The sequence below is a fragment of the Dama dama genome, chromosome 23 (genome assembly GCF_033118175.1).
Source record: "Dama dama isolate Ldn47 chromosome 23, ASM3311817v1, whole genome shotgun sequence".
NCBI lineage: Eukaryota > Metazoa > Chordata > Mammalia > Artiodactyla > Cervidae > Dama > Dama dama.
In genome coordinates this window covers 23922799-23940418 of record NC_083703.1, presented here as the reverse complement: position 1 = coordinate 23940418, position 17620 = coordinate 23922799, and the positions used below count along the sequence as shown (strand labels likewise).

At 35.6% G+C, this 17620-nt stretch overlaps 1 protein-coding gene across 4 annotated transcripts in view; it reads right to left on the bottom strand.

Annotated features, from left to right (window-relative positions):
- The window catches only part of MLLT10 (MLLT10 histone lysine methyltransferase DOT1L cofactor), a 218008-nt gene that overhangs the window by 133997 nt on the left and 66391 nt on the right, over nt 1–17620 (bottom strand). For all 4 annotated transcript variants that reach the window (XR_009690015.1, XM_061126177.1, XM_061126178.1 and 1 more), the window contains exons 5-6: nt 14602–14711; nt 2123–2226 (exon numbers count right to left, since the gene is read on the bottom strand). Coding sequence is in view for 3 of the 4 variants with exons in the window: in XM_061126177.1 (XP_060982160.1) it covers nt 2123–2226; nt 14602–14711 (214 nt within the window). In the remaining variant the exon portion in view is untranslated. The remainder of the gene's footprint in view (nt 1–2122; nt 2227–14601; nt 14712–17620) is intronic.

Below are 17620 nucleotides of genomic sequence, written 5' to 3'. Positions count from 1 at the left end.
TTATCACCCCAAACTTAACACTTCATTTGACTTTTCAATCTGTATCACAGGTACAATTAGAAAAGGCCAGGTATCTAAAGGGCTTACATGACATGTGATGGTATTCACCCATGAACGCAGATTATATTGTTAGAAGTAAAATGCTTCAAGTCATAACATAGTAGAATAGGTAAGAAAAACAGAAGCTGTGTTTTTCTAGTCAAAAACAAGGGAAGAAATGAAATTAAAACCTAAAGTTATTTTTTTTTTAATGAAGTGTTAATGTTTATAACCATTTTGTCAATTTGACCTTCCACTTTCAACATTCCAAAATTATAGTACTAGTATGTATCTCACAGCCAAATAAGGTCTTCATCTTTGGAAAATTAAGTACAATATTAAGGAAATTTTTAAAATTTATTTTTCACTGAGGTATAGTTGAATTACTGGAGTAGGCAATGGCAACCCACTGCAGTACTCTTGCCTGGAGAATCCCATGGACAGACAAGAGGAGCCTGGTAGGCTACAGTCCATGGGGTCGCTTAAGAGTCGGACATGACTGAGCGACTTCACTTTCATGCACTGGAGAAAGAAATGGCAACCCACTCCAGTGTTCTTGCCTGGAGAATCCCAGGGACAGGGGAGCCTGTTGAGCCTATGGGGTCACACAGAGTCGGACAACTGAAGCGACTTAGCAGCAGCAGCAGCAGGTGAATTACAATGTTGTGTTAATTACTGCTGTACATCAAAGTGACTCAGTTATACATACATATACACACACACACTCTTTTTCATATTCTTTTCCACTATAGTTTATCACAGGATACTGAATGCAGTTCCCCGTGCTCTAACAGTAGGACCTTGTTGTTTATCCATCCCATATTTATTAGTCTGCATCTACAACTACTAGTCCCAAACTCTCAATCCTGCCCTCTCCCATCCTACTCCCCCCCCCCCCCCTTAGCAACCACCAGTCTATGCTCTATGTCCCTGATTACAGAACTAGACCTAGAACCCACATGCCACAACTAAGTGTTTCCAGGTCACAACTAAAGATTCTGTATGTTGCAACTAACACCAGGCGCAGTCAAATAAATAAATATTTTTATTTAAAAAACAAAGAACTGCCCATTTCATAGTAAATACTCAATGTGTATTAGCCACTCAGTCATGCCCAACTCTTTGTGACCCCATGGACTGTACCTGCCAGGCTCCACTGTCCATGGAATTCTCCAGGCAGAATACTAGAGTGGGTTGCCATTTCCTTCTCCAGAGTATCTTCCCAACCCAGGGATCAAACCCAGGTCTCCTGCACTGCAGGCAGAATTCTTTGCCGCCTGAGCCACCAGGGAAACCCAAATACTCAATACATGACACTTATTATCATTAACTAGTATACTAAGGAAGTTAAATTTGTGTTTGTTAAATGCACAAAATGTTCCTTACAGTAGCACACATTAACAAAACAATTTGGAAACAAAGTGTCTGAAAATCTATGAAATGTTAATTAAATACCAATATCTGATAGGATATAATGTAGTCATTTCCATGCTGCTATGGACTGTATCTATATCATCTCATCAAAATTTTTTTGTGAAAGAAATTATCAGAAAACAATGTTTCATTTAAACTGCTATTAAAATTATGCAATGAATATGTACATGGATAAAAATAAAAGCATGAACAAAATAAAAATAGAAGGTCATTTAAAAATTTAAGAAACTTTATAAGGAATAGCCACTATTATATAGAGAATGATGGTGATTGCTTTTTTTCCCCTCTTGAAATACAGGCAGTGAAAAAAACACTACCATTCACTAAATCCTTACTAGTATTTCAGGCACTGCACTAAGTTTATCTACATCAGCTCTTGTAATCTTAATAACAAATCAAAGGGTAGGTAAACAACAGAAATATCTTGGGCAAAATAAAACTGAATAAGACACTAGAACCAGGGTTACTTACTGGAAATTCACTCTGGTAAATACACTCAATTATTAGAATTATTTTTATTACAGTAAGTAAATATAAACATACAAACTATACCAACAAAATTTAGTTTAAGTAATATTTGGGTACCTACGTCTTTAACTTACAAGGTATTTCCAATTTCAGTTCTGTAAAATGACAAAAACATACTTACCATGTCACATGGAAAGCCTGTCGACATCCATGTTTATTACATGTCATGCAAGCACCAGTGGCTGCTTTGCTTTCTCTTCCTTGTTCATCACAAATGTAGCAAGTCTTAGGGTAAAGGAAAAAAAAAAAGAAATAAGTAAAAACCTTACAAGTGCTTTATACAGATATGGATTTTATAGTTATCTTCACAGCTCAAAATCAGGTTTACTAACTAATCTACTCCAAAATATAAATCTATTTTTTTCTATTTATATCTATTTTACAAGCAATACAAATATGAAAACATCAATACAGATATAAATAGTCCTCATAGGATTTCAAAAGGCACAGTTTCCTAGACTCAAAAATCCCACAAGACAGGAGGAATCCTTACAGGCACTGAGGCCAGGGTGAAGAATATAGCTTACGCCACCTCGGTATTAAAATCTCCTGTCCACTATTTAACTGATTCCTGTAACAAAAATGTAAAATGAGGTTTGTCTTTCTTTTCTGCTGGAAGTGAGCATACAGAAAGGAGTTGGATAAAGGGAGCTGGGACTCAATGGGTGAAGGACAGTCCTTAATGAATGAGCAAAGTTTAGGTCATTCCAACTGTTCACAAAAATCCCTTCCACATGAGCTATCAATCAGCCCTGCTAACCTGACACACTAGGTCTGGGAGGAAACGCTTTTAAAAGATCAGAGGTGCCCCCAAGAGCTACTGGCCAATGAACACTCCCAGCAGCTTTGACGTCTCCCTGGCCCTTTTTCTCAGGTGAAAATAGCTGATAATGAAAGGCTAAACTACAAAAATGGCAATCTTCAAGTATATAATAAATAAAATTATCAACTGACTGTAAGTATACAAAAAATTAATGCCTAACTACATATAATCAGATGATGCAATTCTAAAAATAAACCAATCTGAGTAAGGTATAACCTAGCCAACATCAATAGGATCACATCTATTTTTTAACTTGGAGAAGTTTCTCCCACAATGCACTGTGGTGCCAAATTACACCATTCAATAATATTTACAAGAACACAGTTTCCAAAAGCCTAATATTTAGACAAGTAGGTAAATGAATTTCAACTTCTCTGCTGAAAGATAGAGACTGAACTGAATTACAACAATTACTTTGTATGTCTAAAAAAGAAAAACCCAAATTACAACAAAACTAACCTAGACACAGTAACAATCATAAGAGCATCTCTAACTGTTCACATTACCAGAAGGCAGTATCAAACAATTATAATGGAATAATTTAACATACATATTTTAGCCTATAAATGATAAATTAAATTTTAAAAAGAAAAGTACAAAGCAGGTTGAAACAGTAATATTTTAAAATATTTAGGGGCAATATGCAAACAGACCTCAAAGAATATCTCAGTAACTTCCAAAACAATTGACAGTGAAAAGACACAATCATTTGACCATTCAATAAAACTAAACATTATGACAGATTTCACTTTTAAGGAGTTAGGCCTTCCAGATATATGGAATAGCAGAGTTAAGAGGTCCAGGAATCCTCTCCTCAGTGAATTAAATACTTCATAGGTGAAAAAGAACCACTTGAAGTCTCTGTACAGAATAAGCTGCTCCCGAGTGTGTGTGCGCTCAGTCATGTCCGACTCTTTACAACCACATGGATTGTAGCCCACCAGGCTCCTCTTTCCATGGAATTTTCCAGGCAAGAATAATAGAGTGGGTTGCCATTTCCTACTCCAAGGCATCTTCCCGACCCAGGTATCTAATCTACATCTCTCACGTCTCCTGTACTGGCAGGCAGATGCTTTACCATTGTGCCATCTAGAATAAGCTACAAGGATATACACTACAACACAGGGATGATAACTAATATTTTATAATAACTATAATGGAATATAACCTCTAAAAATTATGCCACTATACTGTATATCTGTACGTATATAATACTGTATGTCAACTTAAAGTCTCTGAAAACTGTCCTAATGGCATGCAGCAAAGAGACTATTTTATCCAAGACAATCTACTAAGTAACAGTGAGCATCTGTGGCACTTGAGCCACGATGTGTCCCCATTACCAACCTCACCCCCACAGCTCCATGTGATGGCAGTTCCTTTCTGGGTAGTGCTGTCAAGAAGGCGAGGGCTCCCCCTCTCCCCAAGACTAGAGTTTTATCCAGGGAGGGTCAGGTCTCCAGTGACTCTCGTACCACTATTCATCCTGATAGCTCCTACTCACAGACTCCCAACCCTAACAACAGGCCAAGATTCCCAGTGTTCTATCAGCTTGCTCGCAGAATGGAAGCTACATGCTAGGAGGGACAAGCTGGGCTACTTATACCCTTCCCTCCTGCCAGGACCTGTCAGAGGACAAGTGTCTGTCCAGCAGAAGCAGGGTGCTGTCTCCACCCCCAGCTCCAGAGAAAGCACTAGTGCAGAGGTTCTGTCTCCACAGGGAGAAAGAATCATTCTCTAGAGTGGCTACATTACCTAACATGCTTAATTTTTAACAAAAAATTATAAGACATGAAAAGAAAAAATATGACTCAGTCACAGGGGAAAAAAAGCAGGCACTGGTACCTGCCTTTAAGGGGAGTCAAAATGTTGGACCTAGGCGACAAAGACCAACCACCAATAGAATTCTCGAGTTTAAAACTCACTAAAAGCACTGAACAGTAGATTTGAGTTGGCAGTAGGGAAAGAATCAATAACTTTAAAAACAGATCAACAGATTATACAATCTAAAAAAACAGATGTTTTCAATAATACCACCTAAAGAACAGTTTCAGAGAAATATGCTACACCATTAACTGCATTAGCAAATGGTTAAGGAGAAAATTATGAGAGAAGAGAAAGGGACATACACTGTATCTGAAGAAGTAATAGCTGAAAACTTCCCAAATTTGATGAAAAACAATAACCAACACATCCAAAAAGCTCTGCAAACTCCATATAGGATAAACACAAACAGATCCATATTCTAATTAATGAAAGGCATAAATAAGAAACTCTTGACTCATCATACACAAGGAAACCTGAGGTCTTATTAGAAATAAAATGGGAGACAGAAAGCAGTAGAATAACATTTAAAATGCTCAAAGAACAAGAATCCTACATTCAGAAAAAGCTATATTGCAGAAATAAAGATAAAATAACAACAATATTCTCAGACCCCAAAAAACAGATACTTTGTTTCTCCAAATCTGACTAACAAGAATTACAAAAAGAAATTCCTTAAGCTAAAATCAAGTGACACTAGACAACCACTGCAATGCACATGTAAAAACAAAGAACTCCGATCACTTACACCTCAATAAAGCTGAAATTTTTAAAAACACACATATAGACCAATTTAAAAACACACAGAAAGAGCTCTGACAAAGACAGTTCTGTAGGAAATGATAAAAACAGTACTTTTTTTTTTTTTTAACCAATGAAATCCATTGTTTGTGGATAATGAACATATCCAGATTTTCCACCGGGTCAAAATCTCCTTTTCTCAATCGAGTTTCTCTGTTCCAGGGCACAGTTTATCACTCTATACATAGGAACTTAACGAAAAACAGCAAAAGAAAACTCTGGGGACTGAAGCTCATTAAGGACTCAACACATTTTTACATCACTGATGTTTCAAAATGGCACAAGGTCATTCACAGAGGCAGCTGTGGACCATCACAATGTAGAAGGCAAGCACCTGCAGGAATGAATATGGACTGTGAAGGAATGGAGACTGCAGTGACACTGCGGAGCTTTCAGAGCCATCCATAAAGTGAGTCTTACCTTTTAAGAAAAACACACACACACACACACAAAAAAAGAAAAATACAGATATTTCTTTCTCACTTTGTTAATTTAAAAAGCAATTACCTAAAACAATGTCCATAAATGGTACTGTTGGGACTATAACATATAGAAACGTAATATATGTAACAATGACAACACAATGAAAGAGAATGGGGAAAAAGCTATTCTAGAGTAAGGAAATAACATCAGATGGTAACTAGAACCCATAGGAAGAAATGAACAGAAACAAAAACGGTAAACAGAAAAACACACTCTGTAAATATATTTGTGTGCGTCTTCTCTTAGTTTAGTTTGTGGGAGTCTTCTCTTAGTTTGGGGCTTCCCTGGTGGCTCAGGGTTAAAAGCATCTGCCTCCAATACGGGAGACCCAGGTTCGATCCCAGGGTTGGGAAGATCCCCTGGAGAAGGAAATGGTAACCCACTCCAGTATTCTTGCCTGGAGAATCCCATGGACAGAGGAGCCTGGTAGGCTACAGTCCACAGGGTCGCAAAGAATCAGACACAACTGAGCGACTTCACTTTCACTTTTCACTTTCTCTTAGTTTCTTTAAAATATGTAAGATTATATAGAGCAATAATTTAAACTATTTTGGGGCTTGTACTATTATATAGAGACAAAATATCTATAATAGTAATAACATAAAAGTGGGGAGGAAAGAAATAAAATAAATGCCATGAACTTTTTATATCTTACTGGAGGTTAAGCAGATTCTATGAATTAAGATGAATATTATAAACCCAAGAGCAACCACTAAGAAAATAATCCAAGAAAATATAATTTAAAAGTACAATGTAAGATGTAAATCCAACCATATTAATAGCACTGAATATGAAGAGACTGATAAAGGCAGAGACTGATAGACTAGATTAAAAAAAAAGTTCTATATGCTGCTTATAGGATGCATACTTTAGGTTTGAAGACACAAGAAAGTTAAAAGGATGAAAAAAAGATATACCATGCAAAAGGCAACCATACACAAGGCAGGTGAAGAGGTTTATTATATCAGATAAAAAACAGTCTTTGAGAGATTCTATAATAATAAAAAGGATGTAACAATTATAAGCATATGTATATGCAATGATCAAGAGCCTCCAAAACACATAAAGTATGAAAAAAGTTATTTGAAAGTTTTTATTTTCTCATTAAATAGCTGTTGGATTGAGAAGAAAAATTATAAACTAAACAATTGAGAAAATAATCCCAAACAACAAAAATACATCTAAATAAAATATCAAGTATGTGAATAAAGTTATAATCAGAGGCAAACTCACAGCCTAAAAGTTTTCATTTTAAGTAGGGGAAAAAGTCATAGTTTGACCTAACATTTTGAGTAACAGAAACAATGTTCATATATCAAAAGGATTTAAGGCCAGATTCCAACTCTACCTAAAAAGTAGAGAGCTGAGAGAACATCACTCCAAATCTATTAACAAAAAGCCATTTAAAATTTTTTTAAAATCACAACTTTTCTTGAAACTATGAAAGATTTGCAGTTGCAAAGGCAACCAATTAGCCTGGAAGGGGACACCCTCTCCCAAGCCACCTGAAAACCACAAGACATTCGGAGACTATCCAATAATAATGCAGCAACGGAAGATGTGGAGGAAGAGGTGCAGCCAAGAAATCAGCTAAAATTTTAACAAACTGCTAAAAAGGCTGATTATGGGTTACTGCAATAGTACAGAACCAGTGGAACCACAGATAGGAGTTAACACCCACTCAACAGGCTCTAATCCATGAAGACTCACAAGAAGCTCTGAGGGAAAACTGGAAGCAAGGAGGCAAAACCACCACAAAGAATCTCTCTTGGTTGTGCAGGCATAAAGGACAGGATTAGGTGCCACTGGGGAAAAGACATGAAATCCCACCTCTTGACCAGACACTCCTTTCAAAAGCCCTGAGCATCTGGGGGATTGGCAGCAAACCCTGTCGCACTCAGGGCATGAGTGTGATGGTTAGGAAGACAGAGAAGAAAAAGTGTTTACCCATGAACAAGGCGCAAGAAAAGTTCCTGACCCCAGGCTCTGTTAACAACATCATCAGAGATCTTCTCGCATTTTAGGAGAGGCAGGAAGCTTCTCCCTCACAAGTCTTTCTAGAGATGTAAAGCAAAGTCAGCCAAAGGGAGGAGGCAATAAAATGGTAAAACCCTGAGGTCCAGGTATACAGAAGCCCCGTCATGAGTCTGGACCAAAACAACAAAGAAATCAGAAGTCCAGAACATCAAATCATAAACAACAGCAATGTAGCACTGACGGAGGTGGCGGGGGGTCGTTATCACAAAAGTGCGGCAAAAGGAGGAAACCAACCTCTGTGGCACACAATCACCCAATACCCCAGCCCTCAACCTAAACATCACATATCATTAGAGGAACAGAAACAGGGAGGACACCCCAGCGGGCACAGGAAACAGATCACCAGGCCAGAGAGAGGCCACACAGTGTCACTGCCACTGCATTTTATTAGCCAGAGCAAGTCACAACGCAGCCTGCATACAAGAGATAGGGTACTTAACGTTGGTGCAAACATGAACTGAGGTAGCCACTATGGAAAACATTATGGAGGTTAACAAAAAAAAACTAAAAATAGAGCTATCATATGAAAAGATACGTGATCCCCTATGTTCTAAGCAGCACTATTTACAACAGCCAAGACATGGAAGCAACCTAAATGTCCATCAACAGATAAACAGATTAAAAAACACATGGTGTGTGTGTGTGTACACAACAGAATATCAGTCATTAAAAAGAATGAAATAACACCATCTAGAACAACATGAATGGACCTAGATATTATCATGCTAACTGGAATAAGCCATAAAAAAACAAATGTATCACTTACATGTGGAATCTAAAAAAAAAAAAAAAAAAAAAATACAAATGAACTTATTTAAAAAGAGAAACAAAAAAAAGAGAGAGAGAGAAACAGATTCACAGACATAGAAAACAAATCTATGGCTGCCCAAGGGGAATGGTGGGATAAATTTGGAATCTGAGAGTAACATATACATACTACTATATATAAAACAGGTAAACAACAAGGCCTTATTATACAGCACAGGGAACTATATTCATATCTTTAATAACAATAACATACAATATAAAAGAATCTGAAAAAGTATATATATATATACATATTTATGTGTTATATAGATAGAACTGAATCACTTTTCTGAACACCTGAAACTAATACAACTTTGTAAATCAACCATACTTCAAGAAAAACAAAACAAACACTTCTCTTAATAGCTATCCACATACGTATGGCTGAGTCCCTTCGTTTGTTCACCTGAAAATATCACAACACTGTTAACTGGCTATACCCCAATACAAAATAAAAAACAGCTACCTACCACTAATCCTTTGGAAAAAAGAAAAACGGAAGCAGGATCACAATTTCTAAGTTTTCCTCTACTGTTGCTGCTGCTGCTGCTAAGTCGCTCAGTCATGTCCGATTCTGTGCGACCCCACAGATGGCAGCCCATCAGGCTCCCCCATCCCTGGGATTCTCCAGGCAAGAACACTGGAGTGGGTTGCCATTTCCTTCTCCAACGCATGAAAGTGAAAAGTGAAAGTTAAGTCGCTCAGCTGTGTCCGACTCTTAGCGACCCCATGGGCTCCTCCATCCATGGGATTTTCCAGGCGAGTACTGGAGTGGGGTGCCATTGCCTTCTCCACCTCTACTGTTATCTTCTTGTAATTCAATGACACCACGTTTTATGGTAGTTTTGGTTTGTTTGGTTGGTCTATTATGATCCTTCCTAAACTAATAAACAAACACTCATTCCTTCATAGCCATTCAATAAACTATTCAAGAGAATAAATTCAGATATACATACCATCTGCCAACTGCTCTCTATGGAAATTGCAGCTTTCTAAACTAAAAAGCTTCTCTGACTCTAAAGAACACAAGTCTCACCCAAAAAAGGTCCCAAATCCCTATACTGCCCCAATCTTCCCATTTCTTAAAAATTACTGAAAGGTAATTAAAGGTAACATGCCATTTATTTTTTAACAAAATGTGTCAGTGAAATGAGGAACTGATACAAGAAAATATGAGAGGTCAAAAAATAACAAGAATCTGATGACAAATGGTTCAGAAGAAACTGGCCACTTTATTTTATTGACATGTGGAAAATTTAGCAACATAAGCTGACACGGTGAATCATGTGCAAGTGGATATACTACACAGGTAAGTCTAGAAATCTTCCTTTTATTTCCCTTCTAAATTTCACAATGTTCCAGGATTATTTATTATTCTTTGCACTGATTATGGTAAATTCTCTGAACTATTTATTATTAGCATCCTCTCTTTGCACCTATTACTCTAGTTTATGTTACTTTCTCTAAAATTATTATTTGATTCTTTCTTCCAAGGTCAAATTCCCTATTATTGTGCATAGCCCTTATAATATCTTTGTATGTCTTACTCAGTTCCTTAGACAAAAATAATGCCTCCTTTCATTATGTTCTATAATACCTCATTTAGCTGTTCCATTATTTGTAAACTATCATATTATTTTCGTACATTGTAGTTATGTGACTGAGTGTCACATGGAGATAAACTCTTCTCTTTTACACAACGCTCAGGATCTAGCACATGCAAAGCAGGTCCATTTTAAGAGGCCAATACACTTAAAAATAATCTCTACATTATCCTTTACCACCACCCATTAAGGACTGGTAACTTCCAAGGGAGTTCCCCGGCAGTCTAGAGGTTAGGATTTGGCACTTCGCTGCTACAGCACGAGTTGAGCCCCTGGATGGGGAACTAAGATCCCACGAGACATGTGGCATGGCCAAAAAAATAAAGACTGCTGTCTTCTAAACTCAACAAACCATTTTCCAATTGTTCCTATCATTTCAGAATTTCATGTCCCCTATTAACCATACTAAATATACTAAATGAACCAGATATTATTGTTTTTAAGGTTTACTATACTACAAATCATGCAGTCACAAAGAGTTAGACATGACTTAGCAACTAAACCACCACCATATAGACCAACAACCATAAACATCCAAGAAACGTATGCAGCAACTACACATAAGGAAAACTACAAAAAGGAAAAGTATTTGACAGGGAGAGACACCATATTTCTGGAAGGGGAGATTCAACACTGCAAAAAGATGAATCCTCCCCTAAAATGTTTCACTATAACACCAATAAAATCATTATTGTTAGTATTGTTAGTCCTTATGTTCATCTAACCTAAAATGTTCATCTAACCTAATGTCCTAATGTTCGTCTAACCTAAAATCAGTATTGTTAGTCCTAATGTTCATCTAAAAAAATATGCATGGTAATATTTGTTCTACCATGTACTAACATGTATTTAAAGCCATAGTAAATTAAAATAGTGTGCTACTAGAATAAGACTACAAAGCTAGATCAGGGGTACAAGAATAGTAAGGAAAAGCCAAGAATTTAATAATCATTCAAACAGTATTCCAAATCACTGTGTAAAACGTAGTGTTGAAAAAGCTGACTAAACCATGTGGGAGGGGGAAAAGTTAGACATACATCTCAGAATATTCTAAAATTAACCTAACTGGATAAAAAGATTTGTATCTAAATAATTCATTCTTCCTTCTATACTCCTTTGAATACTTTCCATACTCCTTGAATACTTAAGTCTTGAGGTGGGGTGAAGCATGGCAGCATCTATCCTGCGAAGGAAAGGACAGCCCAACTCTAGTATCAGAGCCCCAATAGGGGTGGTTCTCATCAAAGTGTTGGGGGTAGGGGTGGAAACAGTGTCAGAATGAGTTGTCAGAACCTGTGCAAAGTGAGGAAACCAACCATGGAAGGAAAAGAGGGGAGTTGTGGACTGAAGCTGAGCATTAAATCCCAAAAATGGTTTAAAAAGAAAAAAGGCAGCAATGCAGGGAATCAGCAGCAACCCAGAGTGAGGTCTGAGCCTAAACAAAGTTAGGATGGCCTCTGTATTATGGGATGGCAGCAATAAAAAACTTGTTAATAAAAGAGAGAATAATCAAATAAATATATTGAGGATAAAATAAGTCAGGTTTCTCACTGTCTCACATGAGAGTCATAAAAACAAAAAGAAAATTAAAATGAACTCTGTGTTGTTGGATTAGGTTTAGGGAAATTACTAAGAAATTCCTAGGAGTTTATGGCTGGATACATAAATAGACACAGAAATACGTACAGATACGTGTGTATGTACATATATCCACATACTAATCAAAACTATCTATGTGACCTCATCTACTTCAAAACATAAAGAAGATACAGATGTGAATGTGTGTGTATCTCTGCATGAGAGGGCCTGAAAACAGCAACATCCTAGTAACAGTGAGCACACCTAACATCCTCTTCGTTTCTAAATACCATTCTTACCTAAAAGGATTCAAAACTTCTCTGAGAAATGGTTATTCGAGGACCAAGAAAGCAATGGTACAAGATGAGCCTAGAACAGACGGTCATGTCACAAGTAAAGCAGCCCTCAGAGAACGACAGAAACAAGTCAAAAGACAAAGGAGAGCCTGAAGGGATCCGTTGACCAAACCTGAGACAATATAAGCATCACAATGAATGACAGTGATGGGGAATGACCCATTAAAACAAAATAGTAACACATAAGTTGTTACTAGTCCATACTGATATAAATAATTGGGAAGTGATGAAAGCATCTCCTTAAAATGGAATGCCAACTGATGAACCTAAACGACGGAATTAGAATACCACCACTTGTCATCAATCGTGGTAATAGATTCATTAAGCAAAGAAATAACAATGGGTGCTAAAATTAGTGAATAAAAGGCACAAGAAACAAGGTATTTACATACAAAGTACTTCACTACAAAATGCTTACTAATTATAATGGAAATAAAGATTAACCTCCCAGTGGAGAAATCTTGCAGACACCACCTTAACCAAGTGACCAAGGTAACATCACCAGTAATGGGAAAAACTGAAATCATGTACCACCTGACAGGATGCAATGAGAAGAACACAGCATCATTTCTGTGACATTCCTGCCAAAAACACATAACCTTAATTTAATCATGAGGAAACATTATTAAAAGCCATTCTACAAATAATTGACCTAAAATCTTCAGAAGTACCAAAGTTATGTAAGTCAGGAGACTTAAGGGACAAAAAGCAAATTGTGATCTTTCTGCTATGAAAAGATTCTACTGGGAAAACAAAAAATATGAATGAAAATTAGACAAATAATGATGACACTCCTGGATTAGACAAATAACGCATAAATATCAATTTCCTGATGCTGATGGGTGTATTCTGGTCATACAGAAGAAAGTCCTTCCTTATAGGAAATATATACTATAAAATAGTTATACTTTAGTGTAGAGAAATATTCTGTGTGGCAACAAAGGCAGAAACAATAAAGGTGTAAACCATAAAAGAAAATTTTAAACTTAAAACTAGAAACAATTAACATGTTAGAATACCAACAATAATGACAATCATAAAGACAAAATGAAAATTAAAAAGCAAATATTAAATTATGGGCAAAAGCACTGACAGCAAGTATATAAGAAAAAATAATAATTATCTTCAGTATAAAAAACATTTTGTAAGAAAAAATTAAAACATTACAATATTAAAATGAACAAAGAGCTATTCAAGGTCAATTAACAAATATGAATAATCTTTTCTAAAAAATTTAAAAATATTTAATGTTATCAATATGGAAAGAAAATCATTCAAACACTGCAATACTTTTTACTAAAAAAAATAGCAAAGATTGTCCTAATGGTAATACACAGTGCATTTAACAGGACACAAGATTATGTACAATCTCACATACCACTAACCCAATTAGTCAATTAGAAGTATACAATATTTGTAAAATGTACACAAAAATAAATCTAGGAGGATCTTAATGGAAAGATTTTACATGAGTTTTGCCTTACATTTTTCTATTTCTCTGCATTTTCCAATTTTTAAAATAAATTTTCATAGTCTACATTACAAAATGTTCAATATTTTGAAATCTTAGCATTGGCTGCCATGACCCTTTCTCCACAGATGAAATAAATCAACAAGTACCTTCACTTAAAAATGGTAACTGTATGTTTAAAGGCACAGTAGGTAATTTAAAAAAATAATAATCCAATATGCAAGAGAATGAAACAATAATACCAATATTCTAAATTAAGAAAAATATACAAGAGAAAAAAGCAAACATTAAGATTATTTTTAAGAGGAAAAAAAAAAGAATACTGTCTTGAGAGCAAAAAAATCTTTTGGAGAGATGAATAAATAATACTCTGTGATAGGATTATTTTTTAAAACAGGATGTGTATCAGCATAATGAATATTATACCAAATAACGATTAATTCAAATTTAATACAGCCTTAATATCTGAAAGAACATAAGAGTCAATAATTCTTTTTTTGTTTGTTTTTGTTTAAGTCAGTAATTCTTAAAGAACAATCTGTAAGGATTAAAATGTTAGGACCTTAAAAACCTAGGTTGATATAAAAGGTGATACAGCTTTGCTTGTGTGCATTTGTTTTATACTCCTGTGACTTTAGTAACATATTTTAATAACTGTACTTTACCACAGTCATTATATTTTTTCCAAATCAATGGAGGCATTTAAATATTTTAATGAAGGGCTATAATAAAACAAAATTTAACAATTCCTTGGCACTTACCAGTTTTAAAACAAAAAGTTATTTTAAAACATCAATTAAATAATATATACTGTACCTTATTATAACGATCATGTGGAACAGACTGTAAAACAATTGGTTCCATTGTAGAAACATTGGCAAACTGTACCTCTGGAATATACAGGGCACAAACCACATGAGCCCAACCTAAAAATAAGTAAACAAAAATAATGTCATTTTCCAGTATCAACAAAGGTTTTTAAAACATAAATTATTAACTTTCTGAACAGATCCCTTAAATGCCCATTTAAGCAAACACACAACAAAAACATTAACAAATTCGCACTACTAACAGTCAAACCACTACTGATAAAAGACTCAGTCATTTCCGCAGTTAATGTGCGCCGTAACACAAATAAAGGGAAACTTTTTTTTTTGGCTGCTGCACCCATCCATCTGGGATTTCAGTTCCCCGACCAGGGATTGACTGAACCCTGGCCATGGCAGTGAAAGCCCAGAATCCTAACCACTGGGCCACCAGGGAACTCCTGAAGGGAAACACTTTAAAATTCAGATGCTGGCACTGACACGTTTTATAAGAGTAAACTAAATAATTCAGATCAATACTTTCTCTGAGAACCACAGAAAAGTATGAAGGTTTATAGCTGAAAACCTAAAATAAAAACTTAAATACTTTAAATGTTAAATGTCATTATTAAATTTGTAATTGCTACACTAATGTTGATAGTTTAAATACTAACATTCATTGTTTTACTATTTTAATATTTCACTTCAAATAATTACCTTAAATGTTGCTTCTTTCAAGTTTTCAAAATGTGACTAACGAAAGGTATAATGTGACTAAAGAGCTGATGTGACAGTAAGGAATTATCGGGGCTAAACTGCAAAAGGATGGAAGTCCAGGGCCTTAAGTACAACTCTGACCACTTTGCCACCTGGCGGACATTTGCTTATTTCAAAGAAAACAGCTCAGAGAGTGGAAGGTACTTTTGACAAACTCAGAAGGCTGAAAGTATAGGTATCTATGTCTCTGGACAACTAAGGGAAAAGAGGAACACTAGTAACTCCCTCACCCTCTTTCAGTGGCAACTGAGGGGATGCAAGTCAGAAATGTCAATAAACTAAAAGTACACAGGCCCTCCAAGAGCCCGCAGCTGAGCTTTGATCATCTCAAGCTCAGAAATTTGACTCATGTAATCCTAAATTATCATGTGCCCCAGACACCAGACAGACGCTAGTATAAACCCTCCCTCCAGGAAAACAATGTCATTCATTTGGCTACAAATAATTTCTAATACGGCAAGGATATCAAACCAGTCAATCTTAAAGGAAATCCATGCTGAATATTCACTGGAAGGACTGATTCTGAAGCTGAAGCTCCAATACTTTGGCAATCTGATGCGAAGAGCTGACTCACTGGAAAAGACCCTGACTCTGGGAAAGACTGAAGGCAGGAGGATAAGGAGCAACAGAGGACGAGATGGTTGGATGGCATCACTGACTCAATGGACATGAGTTTGAGCAACCTCTGCAAGATGGTGAAGGACAGGGACGCCTGGCGTGCTGCATGCAGCCCATGGGGTCACAAAGAGTCGGACACGACTGAGCAACTGAACAACAATTTCTAATACTAGCTCATTTTCATGTCCAGCACAATGAAAAGTATGAAACACAAGAGAGATAAGACAACATGACTGAAAAGCAGCAAAAACATGAAAATCAAAACAGATACGTATGTTGGGGTTTCAGACACAAATGTTTTTAAAAGTATGCTTGTTATATTTAAATACACACAACAAAATATTAAAAATTCCTTCAAAGAACTGAAAACTCTAAATCAAAAATTACAGAAGTAAAAACAAAAATTTAAAACTAGTCAATGGGATTAACAATGACCTAGACATATCAATAGTCAAAAAGTAAATTAGAACAAAATAGGTCAGAAGAAAATACTCAGAACATTAGCACAGAAGTATGAAAAAGACAAAAAGAGGACAAGAAACAAAAACAACATAATAACAAGTTACCTAACATTCGAGTCTCAGAGAAATATAAAAGAAATAAACGGTATGGAAGCAATATTTAAAATGACAATAACTAAAAACTTTCTAAAATAAAAAGATATAAATAATCACAATAAATCCCAAGGTAAATAAATATTAATATAAATCCACACACAGGCACATAATCTGTAGAACTACAGAAAACCAAAAAGAAAAATACCTGAAAATAACCAAAAGGCAAGTTATCACCAAAAGAACGGGATAAATAACCAAAAAAAGTCAAAAATATCTTTAAACAAATTAAAGCCAAAAAATATCTTTAAACAATTTCCCTCTAAAAGAAACACCAGACAATTGTCCTTGGGCAACAGAAAAGAGAGAAAACAAAAATGACCCAAGAAGGAAGCTCCAAGATGCAGAGAAAAAATGAAGCATGATAAACACTCAGGTACTTCTGAGAGTATTGGCTGATGAAACAATAATAATACCTTCTTTCATTTAAAATACATTTGACTGCTTACATCAAAAGTCTTGTAAAGTTTTCAATGTGTATAAAACATTTTATTACTAAAGACTGGGGAAGAAGCAGGTAAAAGAGATCTATACCGTTCTGACATTTTCTACATTTTATGTAAAGTGGTATACATGGTAGATTGAACTATTTGTATGAAACTTGTAATCCCTAGAGCAACTGCAACAGCTACATACATAAATATTAATACCTGTATATACAGAAAAGATATGGCCCAAATGGTACTCTAAAACATTAAATTTAAATGGAATTGAATTAAGTGTATTATTAAATGGATTAAAATACAATGCTAAAAACATTCATAAAATCATAAATAAGGAAGAAAAGAGGGAACAGAGAATAATAAGAAAAAAATCAAGGTTAAGAAGAAATAATAGAAGACTAGTCAAGATGGAATAACAAGGACCACATTAATGCTCCTGCATATAACAATGCATATCCCCCCCAACTCAAAAATTTAAAAGAGGGACAAAATAATTTAGACAATGTTTCTCAAGACACTCAAGTTTCCCTTATGGCTCAGCTGGTAAAGAATCCACCTGCAACGTGGGAGACCTGGG